Source organism: Scomber scombrus, chromosome 9, assembly GCF_963691925.1.
Source record: "Scomber scombrus chromosome 9, fScoSco1.1, whole genome shotgun sequence".
Classification (NCBI taxonomy): domain Eukaryota; kingdom Metazoa; phylum Chordata; class Actinopteri; order Scombriformes; family Scombridae; genus Scomber; species Scomber scombrus.
Window position 1 is genome coordinate 22856526 of NC_084978.1, and position 23720 is coordinate 22880245.

The 23720-nt window shown below is 40.0% G+C and overlaps 1 protein-coding gene across 1 annotated transcript; it reads left to right on the forward strand.

Annotated features, from left to right (window-relative positions):
- Positions 1-243: 243 nt before the first annotated feature.
- On the forward strand, positions 244-22794 carry cyfip2 (cytoplasmic FMR1 interacting protein 2). Its single transcript, XM_062425487.1, has 30 exons — positions 244-384; positions 7302-7451; positions 7552-7641; positions 8502-8579; positions 9653-9754; positions 9986-10167; positions 10258-10354; positions 10562-10690; positions 10834-10938; positions 11032-11120; positions 11242-11479; positions 11648-11800; positions 11952-12091; positions 12194-12341; positions 13020-13173; positions 13319-13475; positions 13562-13658; positions 13747-13823; positions 13905-14013; positions 14194-14313; positions 14429-14628; positions 14718-14805; positions 14920-15063; positions 15188-15278; positions 17043-17173; positions 18985-19057; positions 19209-19303; positions 19487-19725; positions 20542-20689; positions 20813-22794. The coding sequence occupies exons 2-30, from the start codon at positions 7335-7337 to the stop codon at positions 20978-20980; spliced, it is 3759 nt and encodes a 1252-aa protein (XP_062281471.1). The 5' UTR covers positions 244-384; positions 7302-7334; the 3' UTR covers positions 20981-22794.
- Positions 22795-23720: the final 926 nt, after the last annotated feature.

Sequence of the window (23720 nt, forward strand, 5' to 3'; positions counted from 1 at the left end):
TTAACGTGGGGAAAAATGCAAGTCTGGCATTAAAAATACACCACATGTGTAAAATGAAGCTTTCCTTTAAAAAAAAAAAAAAAAAAAAGTAATAAGAAAAGCTAAAAAATAATTGAATCAACATGTCGAGGGGCCCCCTCAACATCACCCACTACTCTGCTGTGACTGTCCCTTTAAGAAAATGCACTTGCAGCCATTTTCTGCTCTTTGTGTGGGGTGGATTAGCACTGGGTAGGCACTGGGCGAAACTAGAGCATCAATCGGCACTGAAGGCGAGGAAAAAAAAAGAAAAGAAAGAAACGGAGCAAACATCGGATCGCCGTCGCCGATCGCGACACTGTCCGCCCGTCACTGTGTACCGCCGGACGGACATGCAATTTACAGGTATGTAGCAAATGTAGCGACGGATGGAGCCGCAGCGTTAAAGATGAACGGGGCTGGTGATGTGCGCTGGGTAGTGATGATGGCTGGAGACTGGAGAGCTGTTTTTTTTCTCTCTCTCTCTCTCTCCCTCTCCTCCTTCTTTCCTTGCTCCCTGCACTGTGCATCTTTACTGATGATTATTTGCACTAACAAGATGATAGTTGGATCGATCGTAGATGAGAAATCATCCTCCCTGAACCCGGATTTGAGCGTCCCCGATTATTCTGACACATGAATGGGATCCCCGTTAGCTTACATCGGCGTCGTAGCTCGGCACAGAGATGGGTGGGGTGAGGAGAGAGGGTGGCTGTGTAGCAAGTGCACTGATGAATGATGGATCACGTTAAAGCTAAACGATTTCACGGGCTGATAACGGGCTTCTCGCCAGGCAGAGAGGAGAGATGCCCGGCTACGATAAAGAAAAGAGCGAATTTGATGCTTCGGATGGCTCCATTTCACTGTCTTTCATAATTTTTTTTCGTCTTTATTCTGTATCGCCCCCCCTTGATCCCTCCGGCCAGCAGGCCAGAGCATGTAAATGCGAGCAGGCGAGATGTGGATCGTTATAGAGAGAGAGAGAGAGATGTGAGGTTTTCACAGCGATCAGAGCCGCACACACGTAGGCCTGTTACTGATGCACACACGACAGGTTCATCTACTTCCGTTTCACGCTGCATGTCTAAACACTGCTGTGGATATACGCTGAACTCTCCTTTTGACCCCCCGTCTCTACCCTTAGCTCAGGTTTTGTGATCATCATCTTTCCATCCTGTCTGTGTGAGTAGAGTAGACATCTGTCTGGCACTGTTGCAGACTCACTCACTTAAGCTACTTGTGAATGTGAATGCCAGCAACCTCACCACTAGCAGTGATGTAATGATAGGCTGCTGCTGCTGCTGCTGCAAACACTGACCTGTACGAAATGAAAACTCACCACACATCTGTAAGATTCTAAATATATCAATAAGAGATTGTTGATGTGACTGTCAGATATCAGTGTATCGTTTGCTGTCAAAAGTTAAGTCGATTGATTAAGTTGACATGTAGGAAAAGTAATGCTACTACTTTGAGGATTTAAAATGATTTGATAGATGACGATTCACTAGTCCCAGCTTCTCAAATGTGGAGATTTGCTCCTTTCTCTGTTTAATATCATTATCAATAGAATATCTTTGAGTTTTTGGATGAAAAAAGCAATTTAAAGACACTATAATGGGCTGTTACATCTCATTTATGTTACTCATTTATTATTCAAACGAAATCCTCAGAATTGATAATAGAAATAATCACCAGTTTCATTCCTGGTAATATTTCTTAAAGGGCTACTCCCATAATTAAGTGTTGTACCTCCATAATGTTATATTACCTTGTGAGGCAGATGGATATGTGACATCACATCACAAGATCACACGAGAAAGAATGTCAGACTACAGGTTGTGCACTTGTATCAGGGTTGCGAATCCAGCTGCCTTACAAGGTAACGTGGTGATAGACAGAAGATTCATCCAATCACCTGTCAAGTTTTTTTTAAGTGTCTGCCCTTTTCCAAACAGTTTCCAGGGATCGTTTTTCAGATGGTTCTGTGTAACAAAGCATCTGGCATGTAGGGTTATAAGTTATATCCTACATTTCCTGTTATGCAGCTGGATAGCGTCTTTCATCAGGCCTCCTAAATGCCAAACTGTAACACAAACAAAATCAACCAACTGTAACATAGGCTTTCTGTTTAAATTTGAGCCCCCAAGCTCAAGCCAATGTATCCCTGGTGACATCATCAGGGTTACATTTAACCGTAACGTGATCTTGAGGTGTAAAATCTGCTTTAAATATGCCTTTTTTGGAAAAGTCTCATCGTGACTTCTGCGTGGGAACCTTGTACTGTATTTATACATTACACCATACTCCGATCATTATTATCGCTGTTAGCGTTTGGTGGTAATGTTGCTGTTGAGCACATTGAGAGACAAAGACGGAAAGCCATTGAAGTCAAATGACTGTATGGCAAACAAAAAACAATGATATTGTCAAAACCAAGACATTTTCGTTAAAGTTTCAGTTTGATAGTACTTAATACCATAAATGCCACAAATCTATACAAGAATTTAAATTAGACATAATATCTAGCAAATAAAAAGGCTGGTGATGTTCGTTTAGGCTTTGTTTACACTCTAACCTCCACCCTTCCCCTCTACCTGTAAAGCTTGGTCATGTGAGCCAGGCATGTGTTCTTCTTTTTTTCCCCCACCACATTGCATATTCATGTAATGCCCATTGTTGTTGGTCTAAAAGGAGAGCATGACATCATGGGAGATCATGAGACGACAGCAGTTTTGGTCTCTGAAATGACAATCAGCCCGTCAAATACCTCAGCCGGCTAGCGTCCTGCGCCGTGATGACACAGTGTAGACCGCACGGACGCTGCTGGAACAGACATTTAACTACCAGCGTGTTGAATGTCAGCGAAAGTGTAGTAAAGGGTCATGCGTGTGCTTGTCTAAATGCGCAAAGTTCCTTGTCTTCCACGGCGATCGGACCGTATCTCATTGTGAGCGAGGATGGATGTGTGTTACAAAGCTAGCCTTGGGGGGAAATCCCATAGTGTGTGTGGTGGTGTGAGCCTGGACTTGACATACTTTCTTTCACTCATTGTGTCTTTCTCTCAGGCAAGTACACAAATGCCTAGAAACACATAAAGGATTGTCTTCTACATTATCTATCAAATGTTTCAGTGCTGATTTTAGCTATAATTGTCCCTCTTTTTTGATGACTGTTTTATTTCTGTTACTCCATTTCTGTTCTTCTTTTTTTTGTTGTGATATTTGGAACACTTCCTCAACCCCTCCGTGCATACTGCCACTATGGTTTAGTGCTGGCATGAGATGTGACCCATGGTCTTGATGTATTGTGGCTTCAGTCATAATGTCAGATTGTGCCACAGGGCATTTTGCTATGCACATCATTAATGATACGGCAGCTTTTTACACAAGCATTGATGTTCTGTGTGTTCAGAATCCGACTGCGGCATTTCTGAAGAGAGAGTTGTTGTCTTGTGCAGTCTCACGTTGTCGTTCCGGTGTGATACAGGCCTACAGCTAGGTTACTAAGTGTCCAGAAGGGAATGAAGGGGCCCTTTGCTATGTAAAGATGCACAATACACAGACACACCAACTGTTGAGCAGAGTCTGGTATAGGGTGGGAAAGTTTATTCAGCCAACTAGGGATTCAGACTGAGCCTGTATTCCCAAGCACAGATGGGAGTTTAGTAGCACTGAGAATGTTTGTCTGCTTGACAAAACCTCCCTTGAAGTAAGCTGCATGTTTCATTCTCTATAAGCTGAACAGTTAAAAATAACCATTGCGTTCAACCGAGTTTTCAAAGAGTCCGAGTGTGTGTGAAAACAGGTTGTAAAGTTGCAACAGTGCAGCGCATTGTCTTCAAGGCAACAAACATCTTTTACTCAAACATGAAGGGCAGCAGAGAAGAACTTACATTTTAAGTCTTCATCACTATACACCAATATTATTACAAATCTGCAGTTTATTGTAAATGTTCATTTCATACTTATTATATAGCAGCATCATTTAATCTTCATTATTCCATAGACTATTATGCAGAAGCAAAAGCTGAGTCAAAATACTATAGTTTTCAATGTGTCAGTGGTATTTGAAAAATATGGTCCCCCATCATCAACCACAGTATCTTAAAATAGATTTAAAAATAACAATAATACAGATAGTGGTAGGAAAAAAAGAATAACATTGATGTTACACTGCAGACAAGATACCTTTCTTGATTACCATCAGTGTATCTGGTTGAATGACTGCACACACCCAACTGTCATTAGTGTTCGTTTGATGACTCAGCCATTCTGTTGATTTCGGCCTCGAGTCTGGTGCTTTACCTCATGCAGCTATAACCTCCATCACTCGATGTGACAGGAAACTCCACCCGTCTCCTTTTACACTTTGAGATCATATTAATGCGCCTGCACATGTCACATCAACAACAGTGTGTCTCAGTGTATTTATGATGTGTTGTAATAGATGTTGTTCATTGCTGGCTGCAAGCAGACATTGTTGTTATCTCTGTGACGCCCAGGTGTAAACCTGGAGGAGATCTTATGTTTGATTGCGTCCATATGTCTAATATTTGTTTGTGAACATTAACAATATGTATGCTCAAGAACTTATCGTGGTTGCAGTGATTCACAATTGTTGAAAAGCTTATTTTTAAAACATGTTTTATGTTACGCCTGTAACCAGCTGGTTAGGCTAAAAACAAGTCTGTTGCTCAAAAACTGCAACCCGTGTCTGCAGATTAATTCTAACCTCATATTTTATGATCACTAAAGTTAGGCATGATATAAGTTGAATAAATTCCCATATTTGTTTTTCAGCCATCTGTAAATGTAAGGGAGCTGGGTGAGATTCAACTCTTCTAGGGATGGATTTCATTTTATGTGGTGTGTAACAACAAAATGTTTTACAAAAATAACAATGTTTAAATTGAAAAGTTTGGACTAATCATTCCATTTACTTTATTACGTTTATACAGTTAGGTAAACCCAGGAGGACGCTTGGTTACGATACCTTCACACTATTCTATGCGTCTTAAAGAAAACTGAGACTAAACATGATGCTACGCCTGTTGGGAGATCTGCTCTCTGCTGAGTGCACTATTTTAGATGTAATAGTAATCAATTTTAAAATGTTATGCTTGGTCAAGATTAGCACGAATACTTATGTCAGATTAAGATATCGGGTTAAAAAAACCCCAATGGAGACAACGTTCATAAATTGAAGGTATATAATGAGATTTGATGCTGGCATTTAGATGTGTTGACTGTGGCTTGAGTGTGGGATCATTATGTTTGGAAGTACCTCAGTTCACAAATGTGCAAATTAAACCTGTTTGACAATATATATGACACCATAACATGACTTAATTCATGTTACATAAAAAAATATAACCAATAACAATTTCACAGCATGATTTACTGGAAGCTTTCGGTCTAATTTTGGCAAGGAGAAGAGAGACAACCACGTTTAGTTGTATCTACCTCTTCTCCTCTGTGTTTGGCCTCTGGCCTCGACAGCTCAGTGTGCTCTCTCTGGCTGTGAATATTAAGCTGATTATTGGCCCTGTCAGCCTTGTCTGCCAGGTCAGACGTAAAACACACATTTCTGAGATCCACATGATATATGGGTGGGCACATATATACACTGCTTTGGCTGGGCTGGTGTTTTATAAAGAGAACGATGGATGAGAGTGAACTGTAGAGTTTTAAGAGGGTCTAGCTACTTTTTTCTACATTTATTTATTTATTTGTATTACCATATTTATAGATAGTAGGGTTTTTTTGGCTGAGGTGCGTTCATATATACCACTCAATATTTTCAGTTAATAATAAAAATGTTTCCTCATCAGATGTTGTGCCAAGGTTTCCACTGCTTTTGCATTTTGTGTTTGTCAAATGTCATTCACTTTCAGAGTGTTCCTTAACTTTTAGATCAATGAGATTTCTAGATCTTGGTATTTCAAGAATTACACAATTCAAATACACCTCTAGTCAAAAAAAAGGGGAAAAGGAAACAGTGAGGGGCCCCTGCCCTTTACTTTTCCTGAACGTTAGTCTGATATTGAAGAGAGGAGAGGATACAGGTGCAGGGTGAACAAAAAGATATACAGCACCACAAAGCCCAGACAGGATTTTAAAAAGAGGAAATGAAATATTCGAGAAATGTCAAGTCTGGTGTAACTATTTCTTTCTCTGTATAACGCAACCCTGTCTAAATAAAACATGTATTTGAATTGCAATGTCACCTTTCCTATTCATCTACGTACTAAGGTACCCTCAGCTGCCATGTTAGTTTTTTAGCCAGCTACTTTAAGTTTGTTAATATTAGCAAACTTTTTTTCAACAGCCTGTTACTTTTAACCAACTAGTTTGCTACTTTTAGCAAACTGTTTATGCTACTTTTAGCAAACTTTTCAAACCATTTATCTGTTAGCTTTTTTTTAACTGATATTTTTCTTTAAGCTAACTTTTTTACCGTTTATACTTTCAGCTAACTATTTACACAATTTGCTTGTTACTTTTAGCTATCTCTTTTGACATTTTATCTTTTAGTTTTAGCTAACTATTTACACAATTTGCTTGTTACTTTTAGCTATTTCTTTTAACATTTTATCTGTTACTTTTAGCTAACTATTTGCACAATTTGCTTGTTACTTTTAGCTATTTCTTTTAACATTTTATCTGTTACTTTTAGCTAGCTATTTGCACAATTTGCTTGTTACTTTTAGCTATTTCTTTTAACATTTTATCTGTTAGTTTTAGCTAACTATTTACACAATTTGCTTGTTACTTTTAGCTATTTCTTTTGACATTTTATCTGTTACTTTTAGCTAACTATTTCAAAAATTGACCCATTACTTTAACCATATATTTTGGCTGTTTATCCATTACTCTTAGCTATCTTAGCCATCTAGGTACCTACTTAAACTTTTTCAATTGCTCTTATTTCAACCATTACTTTAAGCTGCCTGGTCTAACCATTTTTTTTTTAGCTATCTTTTATATATTGTAGCCATTCATAGATAACTGTTAGATAAGCCTTTCAGCGTCTCTGCCTGCTTGCTTTTTACACACTCTTCAACTTCTGGTATTCAGGTGATATATCGGACTCATTTCAGTCAGGATATATACATAAATATTTTTTTGGAACAAATCACAATTATATATACAGATCACAGTCTTTCTACCCCTCGTACCCTCGTCTAAAGCATATCCAGTTCTGCCTTGCACCTTCTGATTTTTTGTGATGGAGCTTCTTCTGCCTCCTCATCACATATTCTTGCTCTCCCTTTCTGTCAGACTGTGGTGCAGTGTGAGTGAGGCTTTGTTACCATGACGACCCACGTGACCCTGGAGGATGCCCTGTCCAATGTGGACCTGCTGGAGGAGCTGCCCCTCCCAGACCAGCAGCCATGCATCGAACCCCCTCCCTCTTCTATTATGTACCAGGTACACACTCACACACACTGTCACCACCATCCACCATTATCCCCAGTTATTCAAGCATTTTCAATGTACCCCTTTCACTCCTCTCTCCCTCTTTCTGCAGGCCAATTTTGACACCAATTTTGAAGACAGGAATGCGTTTGTGACTGGTATAGCCCGTTATATAGAGCAAGCTACAGTCCACTCCAGCATGGTGAGACCTATGTTCCATTTTTAAACCCCACATTCCATGATACTGATTTTTATGTTTGGATGTATGTTTTTTTTGTTGTTGCTAATTTGTATTAGTTGCTCTTCCTCTTCTAGTGAACACAAAGACAACTGTGGGAAGCGGCCTCAAACACTTAAAGATAGCCTTGTTTTTGGTGAATTGATAATCATGTGGGTCCTTTGTTAGAATTTGGCTAGGCTTACGGTAGTATACACACACTCACACACTGGTGAATCAGGCAAGCAATGTACCACTAAACCTCTTTTCCCTCGTGGTGAATGAATGGAGAATGTGATTTGACTGGCAAATAGGGGAAGTGGTACTTTATTTAACCTTATTTAATCAGGAAGTCCCATTGAGGTTGAAGCCAGCCTATTTGAGGACACTCTTCCAGAGCTGGTGCGATGGAGGAATCTGTCTCACCTACTTCTGAATGGAAGAAATGTTCCCCTGCTGGAATATTTATCAAGCCCCATTTATTTTGGAATATGTTACTCATCTGAAATGTCTGGTATATTTTGTGTTGTCTAATGCCTGTGCTAAGCACTGAAACGGTGTAGAAAAGTGTACTAAATGGTTATCAGACATGTCAGAAATATAACTAAATATATATATTTTTCCTTTACCACCAATTTAATTATTTAACCAAAAGTAATATTTACAGATTTTACCTTTTCTGATCATTTTTACTTCATTTTGTCTGTTTTGGTGCTCCATATTCACTTAAATGCTGTGGAAACATACACATACATATGTGCATACACCCAAGCCTTTAGTCAGTTGAAGAAATTGCCTATAACTGTCTATTAACAATGAATTATGTCTTTGTTCTCTTTGTGTAGAATGAGATGCTGGAGGAAGGACATGAGTATGCTGTGATGCTTTACACCTGGAGAAGCTGCTCCAGAGCCATTCCCCAGGTAACACACAAACACACGCTTGCACTTAATGAAATGCGTTCTTTCTTTTTATTGCGTCCCCTGTCCATCCTATCTTCCATCAAACTTAGATTTTATGATTAATACAGGATATAATCATCAACCAATCATAACTAAAATGTCTACATAAAATAAAAAGGCTTGACTTTCAGAGTCCTCACATTGTCTTTAGACTGTTAAGTTCAACCCTTTAAACCGTCACTTTCAGTCCACAAGTTCCTCATAACTTGGCACGCTGTTAGGGAACGAATACACAGAGAAACGTCATGAACCATGTGACTGCAAGCTGTGACGCCACAAATCATGGATCTTATCTGTTAGTTCTCTGCCTCTCTGCATTTACTTGTCTTAACTACTTCACATGAATCAAATCACACCGGTTTAGAAACATTCAAGAACTAAATCTAGTCATTGGATTGGTACTCATAAACACGTCTCAGTTATCAACATAATGTTGATGGTAATTAGTTGTCTGGGTGTGTCTTAGCATCAGTAACCTTTGACTAGACATACAAAAATCTCTCCAAATTGGACAAACCGGAAGGAAATGTATATTAAGAGAGACAAATAGCTTGCATCTAAACATAAATACATTTCAGTACGTGCATACAACCAAACTGTACTGTTGCACAGGGTTGGGGAGGTTACTTTGGAAATGTAATAGGTTACAGATTACTAGTTACCCTATTTAAAATGTAATAAGTAATGTAACTATTTCAGTTACTTAGTCGAAGTACTGTAACTTAATTGTAACATGTTAAATATCAAAAAATGAGGGAAAAACCCTCCTCCTGAGCAAAATCTGAAAAGTTACAGATGTAACCTCATTTATAATCATCAACATTGTCAACAGTAACTGTAATTTAATTACACATTTTTTTCTCAGTAACTGTAATGGATTACAGTTACATTTATTTTGTAATGAACTTACGTAATGCCATTACATGTAACTAGTTACTCCCCAACACTGATGTTGCATGAAAGAAATGAACTCAACATACTGTGCCATTGCTGCAAATTCAAGCTGTGTGATGGCACCCTCTTGTGTTTGCTAGGTGAAATGCAACGAACAGCCCAACAGAGTGGAGATCTATGAGAAAACTGTTGAGGTGTTAGAACCTGAAGTGACCAAGCTCATGAAATTCATGTACTTCCAGGTAAGACGTCTGCTTTATAATTTATGACTGGTTGAACCACAGCACTCATGAATAATGGACTGGGTGTGTAGACTGCATCTGTACAGGCTCTTGACAGGAGGTTTCCACCCCTGTTCCACCCATCCAAGTCAAGAGGCTTAGACAATATATACATCTGAATGTGGCTTTTTATACTTGTTATACAAACGCATTGTGTGTCAACGATCATCTTGATTTCTTTGTCTTTTCTAGCGAAAAGCTATCGAACGATTCTGCAGCGAAGTGAAACGTCTGTGCCACGCAGAGAGAAGGAAAGACTTTGTGTCTGAGGCCTATCTGCTCACTCTGGGCAAATTCATCAACATGTTTGCTGTACTGGATGAACTGAAGAACATGAAGTGTAGTGTCAAAAATGATCACTCTGCCTATAAAAGGTAGTGTACCCTAAATAAATCCAATCTGTGTTGTTTGGATTTATTTTCCCAAAGAGCCAAATTAAAATTTCTCTCCTCATCTGTCTCCAGGGCAGCTCAGTTCTTGAGGAAGATGGCTGACCCTCAGTCCATCCAAGAGTCCCAGAATCTCTCCATGTTTTTAGCCAACCACAACAGGATCACTCAGGTTTGTGTGCTCATTTGACACTGTCTTAACCGCATGAGGTGTAAAGACCAGGAGTTTATTCGTGATCATATGGTGGTGTTCTTTAATGTTTTCATGCAGTATTGTTCTGATAATGCAGGGTAGAGTCAGACCTTTCCGGCCTTTGTCTGTAAATGAATTACTGTTTAGCTGAAGGTGACCTGTTGTCTCCTCTCTGTGTCCGTGTAGTGCCTGCACCAACAGTTGGAGGTGATTCCTGGGTACGAGGAACTTTTGGCAGACATTGTAAACATCTGTGTCGACTATTACGAAAACAAGATGTATTTGACACCCAGCGAGAAGCACATGCTGCTTAAGGTACACACATGTGACATTTTTACCTGCTGCCAACCTGTAGCAGTAAGTTGTCAAACATCAAGCTGTTTTGTTTTTTCTTGCTGATGTAAAACAATTCTCTGTGTGTGTGTGTGTGTGTGTGTGTGTGTGTGTGTGTGTGTCAGGTGATGGGGTTCGGTCTGTACCTGATGGATGGGAACGTGAGTAATATCTACAAACTAGATGCCAAAAAGAGGATCAACCTGAGCAAGATTGACAAGTTCTTCAAAGTAAGGCCTTTGCTTTTGCAGCGTCTCTTTCATCCAGAGTTGTTTCTGTGTACGTGACCAGAAGAGCTGATGCTTTTTTTGGGGTTTTTTCAGCTTCAAGTGGTGCCACTATTTGGAGACATGCAGATCGAGTTGTCCCGCTACATTGAGACAAGCGCTCACTATGAAGAAAATAAGTCCAAGTAAGAGAACTTTGACAAGCCAATATTTGCTCTCCGCTTAGGCTCGCTCGTAGTTCTCATCCACCACACCATCTGCTCCCGTGCGCCCCCTAACCATCCATCCTCTCCACTCTATGTGCAGGTGGACGTGCACCCAGAGCAGCATCTCACCACAGTACAACCTGTGTGAGCAGATGGTGCAGATCAGGGAGGACCACATCCGTTTCATCTCTGAGTTGGCGCGCTACAGCAACAGCGAGGTGGTGACGGGCTCGGGCCTGGACAGCCAGAAGTCAGACGAGGAGTACAGAGAGCTTTTTGACCTGGCGCTGAGGGGTCTGCAGCTGCTGTCCAAGTGGAGCACGCACGTCATGGAAGTTGTGAGTAAAAGCGAGGGGATTGATTGCGTTTGTGTTTTTGTGGCGAGGGGAAAACGTTTGCGCGGCGAGTCAATAAGCATGGGTTCAGAGAGGTATGAAAAGTGTGCGGTTTTCGCCATTGAATTTTGTAGGCTTGTTTTATTTATAGCTCTCTTTTGTCTCTTTCAGTACTCATGGAAGCTGGTACATCCTACAGATAAATTCTGTAACAAGGACTGTCCAGGCACAGCGGAGGAGTATGAACGGGCCACGCGTTACAATTACACCAGTGAGGAGAAGTTTGCCCTGGTGGAGGTCATTGCCATGATCAAAGGGCTGCAGGTAAAACTGGTGATCCTGACAGGTGTTGAAATGACTAGCACTACAAATGTTGATCGACGGAGATATAGAAATTATATCAAACATGGAAAATTGTGCATACAGTCCTTATAACTACAATGTTGATGATGGTGCTGTGCAATCTACTATGTAGGTTCTGATGGGCCGAATGGAGTCAGTGTTTAACCAGGCCATCAGGAATACCATCTACGCAGCGCTGCAGGACTTTGCCCAGATGACCCTTAGGGAGCCTCTGCGCCAGGCTGTACGCAAGAAGAAGAACGTCCTCATTAGGTAGACACATTTGCAAGATCCGATCAAAAGTTCATTCAATTTGACTGTGGGATGTTCTCTTGCGTAGATCTACTGTACTATCCCTTTATTCTTTTTCTGTAGTGTTCTCCAGGCCATTCGAAAGACCGTCTGTGACTGGGAGGGGGCGAGAGAACCTCCAAATGACCCTTGTCTGAGGGGAGAGAAGGACCCTAAAGGTGGTTTTGATATCAAAGTGCCCCGCAGAGCTGTAGGGCCCTCCAGCACACAGGTAAGACAATGCTTCAGTGCCGATTTTTAAAAATTTGGTATGAATTTTATGATCCCACAGTAATGTTCTACACACTTAAAATGTCTTACTTTATGTGTGTCTGTGTGGGCCGTGTCAAAGACAAATTTTCATTGTCTTGCACTCATAATAAAGTAGCTCCAATTCAGATGCTCCCCTGTGGTTACATAAATTAGTATGCATTTACAAGAAGTGCAAATACTGTGTCAAATAATACTTATCATTTGACATGCATTGTGAGAGCAGAGTGGGTTATAGAGCATGATGTAAATACGTAAAATTCCTCTAGTTCCAGTAGATCATGTAGACACCAGGGCAGATTAGAGAAAGATTGGATTAAAATATAACAGAATCAATCAAACAGTTATGTGATAAGTAGTTTCTCTCTGAACTCTCTGCTTTTGATATTTATTTTTTGATATATTTGGAGGCCTTTTGAGAAAGTGTTTTATTCCTAAGATTAGAAATCACACATTTCGATCTCCATGCTACATGCAAAACATAATCAGAAAATTACAGCCGTGTTTCATGACGTAGTGGCAAAATGATCAACAATTTTTCATCACATTGGGTGTGTGCTTATGTCTTCCCTCTAAGATCTGCTCAAAGGAATAAAAGGTTTTCCCTCTTCATCGTCTTACCTTTGCGTTCTCCCTGCAGCTGTACATGGTGCGCACCATGCTGGAGTCATTGATAGCAGACAAGAGTGGCTCTAAGAAGACCCTACGTAGCAGTCTGGATGGACCCATAGTGGTAGCCATAGAAGACTTCCACAAACATTCCTTCTTCTTCACACACCTGCTCAACTTCAGCGGTGAGGAGAACCTTTCTGAATAGATCAACAAAGCCTGGTTGCCATAACGACAGATCATGTTGGACATACTCTTAATAAATACGTCTGTAGATATGTATTTCCTTCCTTCTAATCCTGTCCTTTTCTGATTCATTCCACTGTCCAGAGGCCCTGCAGCAGTGCTGTGACCTGTCCCAGCTGTGGTTTAGAGAGTTCTTCCTGGAGCTGACCATGGGTCGCAGAATCCAGTTCCCCATCGAGATGTCCATGCCCTGGATCCTAACCGACCACATCCTGGAGACCAAGGAGCCCTCAATGATGGAGTGAGACACACTTCCTTTGACAAGCCAGATTGTGTATGTGCCTTGAGCGAACTGACAGTATTGTAATGCTGTTCTCCCTCCTCCAGGTATGTGCTGTATCCTCTGGACTTGTACAATGACAGTGGCTACTACGCTCTCACCAAGTTCAAGAAACAGTTCCTCTATGATGAGATCGAGGCAGAGGTAATTTCTAATGGCCGTTGCACTGATTTTACCTGTGTTTCTCCATAACAGTACCTTTTGTACCATAACATGCGCTCTGTGTTTGCAGGTAAACCTCTGCTTTGATCAGTTTGTCTACAAGCTAGCAGATCAGATATTTGCCTACTACAAAGCAATGGCTGGAAGGTAGGAGAAGGGACTTTCTGTTTATTTGTTTGCAGTTATGGGCATATACATCTTCTAAATCACATGCCCTGTTTTCCACAGCGTCCTCCTAGATAAGCGCTTCAGAGCAGAGTGTAAAAACTATGGCGTGATCATTCCATACCCTCCATCAAACCGCTACGAGACGCTGCTCAAACAGAGACATGTACAGGTACTGGAAAAATAAAAGTACTTTAAGCAAAAATGGCAGTTTGATTTCATCTAGGTTTCATTCTTTCTGGTCTACGTCTCATATGTAACTATACAGACTGAGACATCATTTTGTCCCACACTTTACAGAATTTGTATTGTTTATAATGTATTTTTTAACTGCTCCTCCTCTGTCTTCCAGCTTCTAGGTCGCTCTATTGACCTGAACCGTCTGATCACCCAGAGGATCTCTGCAGCCATGTACAAGTCTCTGGACCACGCCATCAGCCGCTTTGAGAGTGAGGACCTCACCTCTATAGTGGTAAGTTCACACCTCCAATATGATGATGCGCTAATGAAGCTGAGTTTCTGCCTCACACCCCCGAACCAACTCTGTGTTCAAATAAACACACTACTTCTGCGTGTCTTCCGGACAGGAGTTAGAGTGGCTGCTGGAGATCAACAGACTCACCCACCGGCTCCTGTCCAAGCACATGACACTGGACAGCTTTGACGCCATGTTCCGCGAAGCCAATCACAATGTTTCGGCTCCCTATGGAAGAATCACGCTCCATGTCTTCTGGGAGCTCAACTTCGATTTCCTCCCCAACTACTGCTACAACGGGTCCACAAACCGGTTTGTTTGGAAAGATACTTTTTCATAGCCTATTTATTTATTGCTGTTGTTGCGGTTTTTAAACATTTTTTTCTCTCTTTCTCTCTCAGCTTTGTACGTACAGCCATTCCTTTCACCCAGGAGCCTCAAAGAGACAAGCCAGCCAATGTGCAGCCTTACTACCTGTATGGGTCCAAGGTATAGTACAATTAAGTGCTTGTTTTTGACATGAGAGATTTTAAGCTAGTTACAGTATTTGGAAATAATTCCTACTGTTACATATTAACGCGGTCTCTATTCCTCTCTTTCCAGCCTCTGAACATCGCCTACTCCCACATATACAGCTCCTACAGAAACTTTGTCGGTCCACCTCACTTCAAGACCATCTGCCGTCTCCTTGGTTACCAAGGCATTGCTGTAGTGATGGAGGAGCTGCTCAAGATTGTCAAGAGTCTGGTATTTATCTTTGAACATGTTCCCACTTCTCAATGTGCTATAGTTACATTTTTTGTTTCATCTTTGTGCTCCCTCTTCTTCCTGCCTGCTGTGTGTTCTATTTATTTTCCTTGTCACTTTCCAGTTACAGGGCACCATACTGCAGTATGTTAAAACACTGATAGAAGTCATGCCCAAAATCTGCCGCCTACCGCGCCATGAGTACGGCTCCCCAGGTGAGCTCTCAGTCCCCACGGTCACAGTGAATCAAGTGCCTGTGCGGTTATATTTTTAACATTTTTACTGCAACTGAATTTCATGCAATTAAAGTAGAACTCTGTAATAGTAAAACAATTGATCATTCTCATGCATTTGTATAGAACACTTCTTACTTACTGAAACATGTTGACTGGATGTGATTTTAGTGTTAAACAAAATATGAAAGTATTTAAAATGGCAATTCATGTTTTACTGACAGGGATATTGACGGATTATAAAATGTGAGCTACATTTCAACTTATTATAAAAAACTAACTTTCCACTGTCTACTGGTCACTTCTGAATTATTCTCTTTTGTGTTATTTATAGTCCCAACTACTTCAGATCAGTAGTGTTTTAACCTTCGTGCTCTAATGCATACTAAAGTAGTTTTGGGAATATTAGTTAAATGATTGAAATATACATTATACTGGAAAAAAATCTTTCTTCTCTTTAAACTTTTTTATTTATTTATATTTGAGTTATTATCACATTCAACAAAATCAAAAGCAAAACATTAGTTAGAAAAATAGGAATAAAAACAAATACAAATAATTATAGAAAAATATAGAGGGAGGACACAATTATCATTTTACAACCTTTTATCCATTCCTTTTCTTTTCTTTTACTGTAGTGTTGATAGTACAATATAAACAAGTAGACTATTCACACAAACAGAAATAGTACAAGAAGCAAAAAGTACAGGTACTAAAATAAAATAAAATGTTATATTGCTACATTTATACTAAGTGGATTGATTGACATCACAAACAGGGAAAAGGGGGTCTAAAGTGCATAATACTTACATCCTTACATACATACACATGAATAAATGCATTCACAAATTTGGATCCTGAGTCAGATAAATGGTAACACACAGTTAGGTCTTTTTACCTCTTACTCACTTATGTAGTTTCCTGCACAGGCTACCTCTCTGGGTGCTGTCAGGGTCTTGAATTTGCACATTACTGGGTAAAGATTTAGCTATAACTTGGAGCAGCAGTAAAAATATTTGCAGCATGCAGCAGCAGAAGAAAGTGCTGACAACATACAAACTGCCACATCAACAAGTATCAAACAGCCAGTGCTGTAAAACAGTTAGGAGGGGGTATAAATGAGCCAGTTGGGGGCTCAGTGAGAGAAATGGTACCCCTGCTGCAATGAAAACCAAGGTGGGGATATGTAGTAATATGCAAGGGAAACAGATATAGTAGACTTTTATAGAGTAGTTCAATAAAATGAACCCTGAAAAAAAGCTTTAAAATATCAGGCATATAAAAGTGTGCCTATAAAGAATAAAAGATGCTTTCCTTTTTTACTTACTCACGTTGGATCTTTTTGTACTCCCTGACCTGTCTTAAGGCACTTTGGCTGGGGCTGAGTGTGCAGATTACAGGCCAGTCAGATGGGATATCCCTATGAGAAGGGCTTAGTAATCTGTAGATTACTGATGTTCTGTACTTCGAGGACTGTACCTGGCTTACTGCCAGTGATCTTACTATCAGGGCCTGATGACGTCAAATGTGCGTCATGGCAGCCACACATGACGTCATCTTGATTCATCCTGGTGGCAATAGATTGTCAGTGACATGAGGAATTTAGTAGGCTCTTACTGCACTGTTTGGCTGTTGGAGTTAAAGGGTGTTTTAATCACTTCTGAAAAATAAAAGCGGCAGCGTGTAATTTAAATGTGGAATACAGTGATATTCACGGCTGTATTTTGACATTTCTTTCACTTTAAGGTATCCTGGAATTCTTCCACCATCAGCTCAAGGATATCATTGAGTATGCAGAGCTGAAGACAGATGTCTTCCAAAGTTTAAGGGAGGTGGGAAACGCTATCCTCTTCTGCCTGCTCATCGAGCAAGCTCTGGTGAGACATTTCCTCTGCTTGTATCCATTTACAATCAAGTGGTTTATTATTATACCCCTGCCCCTATCTCCCTCTTCTTTCTTTGTTGTTTTGATAGCTTGTGTATATTTCTATACCTTCTTGCCACATGAGTTGTCTCCCCTTTATCTGCTGCTCTACACGAACACTTTCTCCTCTGATCCCGGAGCACGCTCAGTGAACGGGACTGCTACTGTGTAGTTGTGTTGATTGTCATGTTTGAGTTTTTTTTGTGTGGGTGACCAATAACCTGGGAGCCTGAAGGTTTCTGCCCAGTTTAAGTTGTTGTTTCACTTCCTAAACCAAACAGCACAGGCAGAAACTGTCAGGCCCCCAGTCATAGTGCCCCAGTGTGTTTGATCTTTAATGTTTTTTTTCTGAAACACAACTCTATTTTTCATTACACGCTGGCAACTACCACAGGTGGTAAGGAATTAGGTCTTGTTCATTGGTATCAAAGTAGCAAAGAGACTGAATGTTTTTTTTCTCTCTCTCTCGCTCTCTCTCTTTCTCTTTTGTCGCTTTGGGCTGCTGTGTTTCTGTTTTCTATGCTTCTATGTTAGTGTGGCACACACAGTTTCACCTCCAATCAGCCATGGAAGAATGAATCCTTTGTAAAAAAAAAAAAAAAAAAATCACATTTGAATTTTTTTTATATATCTGAAGAAAGACACTTAATCAAAACAATTCATTAAGTGCAAAAAAGAAGATGATACATTTGGCTTCTGTATTATAGAATCTTAATGTCCTTATCTTCCAAAGAAGAGGTGACAGTACATTTCTGGTTGGTTGTTGGTACGGTCATGTGCTCAGCTCTGTACTTCTGACTCCATACGCTCTTCTGGTGCTGGGTGTTTGTAATGCCTGTCTATATAACACTTCTCACTCTTTCTACCATTTCTGTCTGACTGCACTGACCTGTGTCTGTGTGTGTGTGTGTGTGTGTGTGTGTGTGTGTGTGTGTGTGTGTGTGTGTGTGTGTGTGTGTGTGTGTGTGTGTGTGTGTGTGTGTGTGTGTGTGTGTGTGTGTGTGTGTGAAGGATGTTTGTGCTTATGTTGGTTTGGACGTCCTGTAGAAGTGTGTGTGTAAGTGTGTGTGTGTGTTTGTGTCTTGTTTTCACCAGTGCATGGTTCCCCGTTTATCATCCATCAACATTTTAGCCGAAGTTTCAAGAAGCTGCCTCTCTGCGTTTTTAGTTTTATCTGTTGCTTGTTTTCTTGATTAACAATCACTGTGGAAACAATATCACTCCATACGCTTCACACTAAGAGTTGTCTCAACTTCACATAGCCAACATGCCACTAACCTGCTGATATTCTAACCGGAAAGATGAAAGTTTATTAAGACTTCTTGCTGCTAAACCAGATTAGATGGAATTATGTCTACATAATATTAGCCTGTCATTATGGCTTGATAAACATAGCCTCATGATATGCACACACTCATTCATTTAATCATCTTATCTCCTTTTCTGCATAAGCTAGAGATAGTGTTAGCTAATCCATCAGAGTCTTTATTTACTATGGAACAACTCTCAGTTTTCTGATTAGCTCATTTAGTCATTACTCATTAGTCATTTAAAACATATTTATAAAGTTATAGATCTTAGTTGTAGAACAATTCTGTCAACACCTAATTGATAGACTAAATTACGGAATTCAGCAGGAAGTATTGGACTAGCTCTTCAGATCAACATCACCTCATGGCTAACTGCATGCTCTGTCAGGATGTCCATAAAGCAAAGTAGGTGATTCGCAAAATAACCTGATCTTGTGTTGTGCTTGAATATTAGTCACAGGAGGAAGTGTGTGACCTGCTCCATGCCGCCCCCTTCCAGAACATTCTGCCCAGAGTCTACATTAAAGGTATACAAAAAAGGGGTCTGAAACAATAACAAGCAGATGGGTAAAACATGTTCTCACAGTTGAGAATTAGAGACATTTGGGTGAGTAATTCCTCCATTAAATGTGTTCATTTTGTACAGTATGTTCATGTGTATGATTATGTGATGTACAGAGGGAGAGCGTCTGGAGGTGAGGATGAAAAGGCTGGAAGCAAAGTACGCCCCTCTCCACCTTGTGCCTCTAATTGAGAGGCTGGGAACCCCACAGGTGAGATTAAAGACAATAAAATGTAGTCTGTTAGTTTGTCACAGGTTTGTTCTATTGTATTTTATGTATATATTATTGTTGTTTTATTATTATTATTATCATTTATATTATTATGGATGATTTATGCTTAACAAAAAACAAAACACTAGTAGTTTCTCACTGTTTTTCCCATCTACTTAACAGCAAATTGCCATTGCCCGTGAGGGGGACCTGCTGACCAAAGAGCGTCTGTGCTGTGGCCTTTCCATGTTTGAGGTCATCCTGACGCGCATCCGCAGTTTCCTGCAGGACGGTGTGTGGCGCGGGCCTCCGCCAACCAACGGTGTGATGCATGTTGATGAGTGTATGGAGTTCCACCGCCTGTGGAGCGCCATGCAGTTTGTCTACTGCATCCCTGTGGGCACACATGAGTTCACAGCAGAGTAAGTAACTGCAGAGTGGAGTATGTAATCATCATAGGACTATAATGGCGCTTTTCCACTACACCGTTCCAGCACGACTCGCCTCAGTTCTTTTTGCGTTTCCACTAGGGAAAGTAGCTGGTACCTGATACTTTTTTAGTACCTGCTCTGGTGAGGTTCCAAGCGAGCCAAGCCGGTACTAAAATGTGACGTCGACACACTGCTGGCCGCTGATTGGTAGTTGTCGCTGGAATAGTCATGAGCCGTCCCACACAAGAATCAAACCCGGCATTTTTAAATACCGGCAGCAGCGTTACAACCATAGTTACAGCTATACGGCTCAATTTTCTTGCTTTGTGTGTGACAAAAAGCCACAAACAGCAGCAAGTACATCACTGCTTCAATGTCCTCCATTGTTTATGTGTTTTGTCGCGTATAAAACGAAGTCACGGCAGTTTCGCGGAGCCGTGCTATGACGACCCCGCCCACGTTGAGTAGGTACTTTTTTGTAATGGAAAAGGTCTGTTCTGGAACCGTGCCGAGTCGTGCTGAAACTGTGTAGTGGAAGAGCGCCATAAGTAGTCGTATCGTGCTGCCACTCCTCATTACATGGCTCTACACCACCAGCAAAGCAAGAGAAAACTTTTTTTTTAAATGTAGACTTATGGAACATATTAGTAACCTTGGTTCAAGTCAAATAATCAACTGCTAAAACAGAGTTACACACGTTACTGTGCAACATTAATGATGTGTAATCTTGTTACATTTTCTCAAGTGTATTCGTACTCCACTTCAATAGAAACATAATTCTATTGTTGTATGTACTTTGCCCTCTAGGCAGTGCTTTGGTGACGGGCTGAACTGGGCCGGCTGTGCCATCATTGTGCTGCTGGGACAGCAGCGTCGTTTCGACCTTTTTGATTTCTGCTACCACCTGCTCAAAGTCCAAAGACAGGATGGCAAAGATGAGATCATCAAAAATGTGGTGGGTATACAAAATCTACTACATTCACTTACAAGCACAAACACACCTTCAGATATTACATTACTTGTTTTCTCTGAAGTCATGTGATTAAAATACACCCTTTCTTCATTGTTTTCTTGACAGCCCCTGAAAAAGATGGCTGACCGCATTAGGAAGTACCAGATCCTCAACAACGAGATCTTTGCCATCCTCAACAAGTACATGAAGGCCGTGGAGACGGACAGTTCCACCGTGGAGCATGTTCGCTGTTTCCAGCCTCCTATACACCAATCCCTGGCTACCACCTGTTGAAAAAGACCCTTCACATATAGTGCACACACACACACACACAAACACACACACACACACATTCCCCATAGCTGTGATAATAATTCCGGCCTCTTGCTGGTCTTATAGAGGTAAAGATTACCATGATGGCTCCCCAGTTGGTATAAGAATCTAAAGACAAATCCTCTCAAACTATTTCTTTATCTAAAAATGTGACTGTCTTTGAATTCTTGAAGCAGAGAAGTGGACCAGACCAGAGGTGGAATTGTATATTCACACCTTTTGCTTTTTATTTGACTATCTGTGTGGCTCTTACCCAGACTCATGCATGCCTTCTCTTACTCCTTCAACTGCACACCTGTGGATTGGATTACTGATACAAGGCCAAAAGATTGTCTCTATCCTTTAAACTGAAGCCCTATTTGGCTCCACATGGTCAGAGGCATGAACGCCTGCAATCAAATGCTGTGACAAAACCTAACAAAGAAATTAATTGAATTACTGAATCCCTAAATAAACAATAAATAACGAATTTTCTAGGTTGCATAACTTGGTGCTCTAAATGCTATTACAGCTACTAACCGTACTAGCATTGGACACCAGTCCTCTACTATGGCTTGAACCTGTTTATCGTGATACATTTATATCTCTTCACTCATTTGTGTTATAATCTGGTCCGCCAATGTTCACGATACACACATTTGAGTATGTCTTCATTACTTCCTCACTTCTTCTACGACTGCTTGCTTTCAAAGGAATGATGGTACATTGCTGTTTTAATTTGCTTTTATTTACCTCACACACACACACACACACACACACACACACACACACACACACACACACACACACACACACACACACACACACACACACACATCCGGTTTTCTTTCCTCCTCCTGATGCATTTTTATTGGGTACCAGTTCCACTGTAAATTTCACTGTTGAACTAAGTGAAGTGTTGAGTGTTGTAATTGTTCTTGTTTTTAATTATTAATATTTTAATTTACACATCCTTGGTATACTTGCCTCTTCTGCTGACTGGAAACCTCATCAACTGTTTTTTTATTTTCTCTCTCTTTTGTCTGTTGGAAAGATTTTTATATTCTGTACATGAATACAGTGATATTATTTACAATTTGGAAAAGACATGTTCTTCATCTGGGTAAATGTGTTTGCTTTTTTCAGAGTTGAAAAGAAAAAAACACGACTAAAAAATATAAAAGAAACAAGATTAAAAAATACCTCTAGGTTGTATAAAGACAGTGCTGTACTAGATTAACCTGTTTTGAGTGTGAATGGATGATGTTGGTCTGGCAGACCTATGAAATACTCTGCACATAAAGGAAAAAAATCATGACTTAAGTGTCAGTCATAATTAAAGGGCAGTTTCCTAAGTATAGTCAGTATTTACTATTGTTGGACTTTGCTTTAGATTTAGCAGTGTTATCAAAATATGCAAAATTGTCCCTATTTTTTTCATATGAAGGAAAACAAATGACTTATTAAGCAGTAACCCTCCTCAAACAGCCTTGTGGTCTTTTTCTGCTCTGTTTTGAATGAACAAACTTTTTTTTGTAATTCTAGTGTCTTTTTATCATATTTATTCAACTCCAACTTATTGTTCATTTAAAGGTTAATCTAGTAAAAATGAAGGTACCAATGTATCATCTCGAAACCTTAGCATGGCAAGTGTAATTTATTGTCATCAATGGCTCCATTTGTGACATGAGGCTTTGTTTATGATATTGTTGTACAAGTGACCATGTTTTGAAGTACAAAAAATGAATATAAAATGTACAACAATCGTCCTGCAAAGGATTTGAAATTATGTTGTATTTCCATGAAATAAAAAATGTTTAACTGAAAAAAATTGAAATTGTATTCATGATGTTGAATGTAGTAGACGCCTTAATAAGCTGGGTAGGTTTGTTGTCTCATCGACACTTGGATACAGGCCCATAGCTGAAACTGAGGACACCAGTGCCATGTCCTTGGTAATATTTTGGGGATTTTGGTGGGCTTCAATGGCACAAGTGTGCATGATTGTGGGGTTCTTTCATGTAGGCTAGGATATTTCCAGGTTCAATATTGTAAACGTTGATAGTTATAGGCCAAAAATTTAAAAAAAAGTACAGGCTACTTACTTCTCCACCAGAGTAGTGTAGAACAATATTGAGACAACAGGGAGATACAGACAATCTACTGTAATTGGACAGTTAAATTAATTGTTTCTCTGGATCCTTAAATCTATATGGTGTCCAGCTGGTTCTATCTTAAAAAATGTGATGGATAAAAAAATTGAATATTAAAAATATCCACGGGCCATTTGCTAAGGCCCTGGTGAATCAATTTATTTTAGTAGGCTACACTTAGGTTTACTTATCAACAACATAAGAAATGTATCATCTAAAAAAAAAAAGGGAATAAGTTTTTTTTATCCCTGATCTATTGTCATTTTCCGTACATTTCAACTCAGAAAAGTTTGTGTGATTATCGTTTGATGAAAATTCTACATCTTGCAGAAACATAGAAAGCATAACACTGCGTGTTTAAAGAATAAACACGTATTTAAACTCAGAGTTCTGACATAAGACTAAGTACTGCGTCTGGATAATTATGGCTGGTTGTATAAATATATAATAACTAATAAATATACGCATTATAAATTGTTATTTTGGGGGGAAATACGAGGAAGTGATACTGAGGACAGGGTGACGTCATCCAGGACTGAGTGCTTATTGGCCATACGTACGTAACTACG

Excerpts from the sequence above, each read along its gene's own strand:
- cyfip2 (XM_062425487.1), top strand. The coding sequence starts at position 7,335 with ATGACGACCCACGTGACCCTGGAGGATGCCCTGTCCAATGTGGACCTG. Across the intron at positions 10,691-10,833 it reads AGAAGCACATGCTGCTTAAG|GTGATGGGGTTCGGTCTGTA; the intron begins GTACACACATGT and ends TGTGTGTGTCAG. Across the intron at positions 19,304-19,486 it reads AGAGGCTGGGAACCCCACAG|CAAATTGCCATTGCCCGTGA; the intron begins GTGAGATTAAAG and ends TCTACTTAACAG.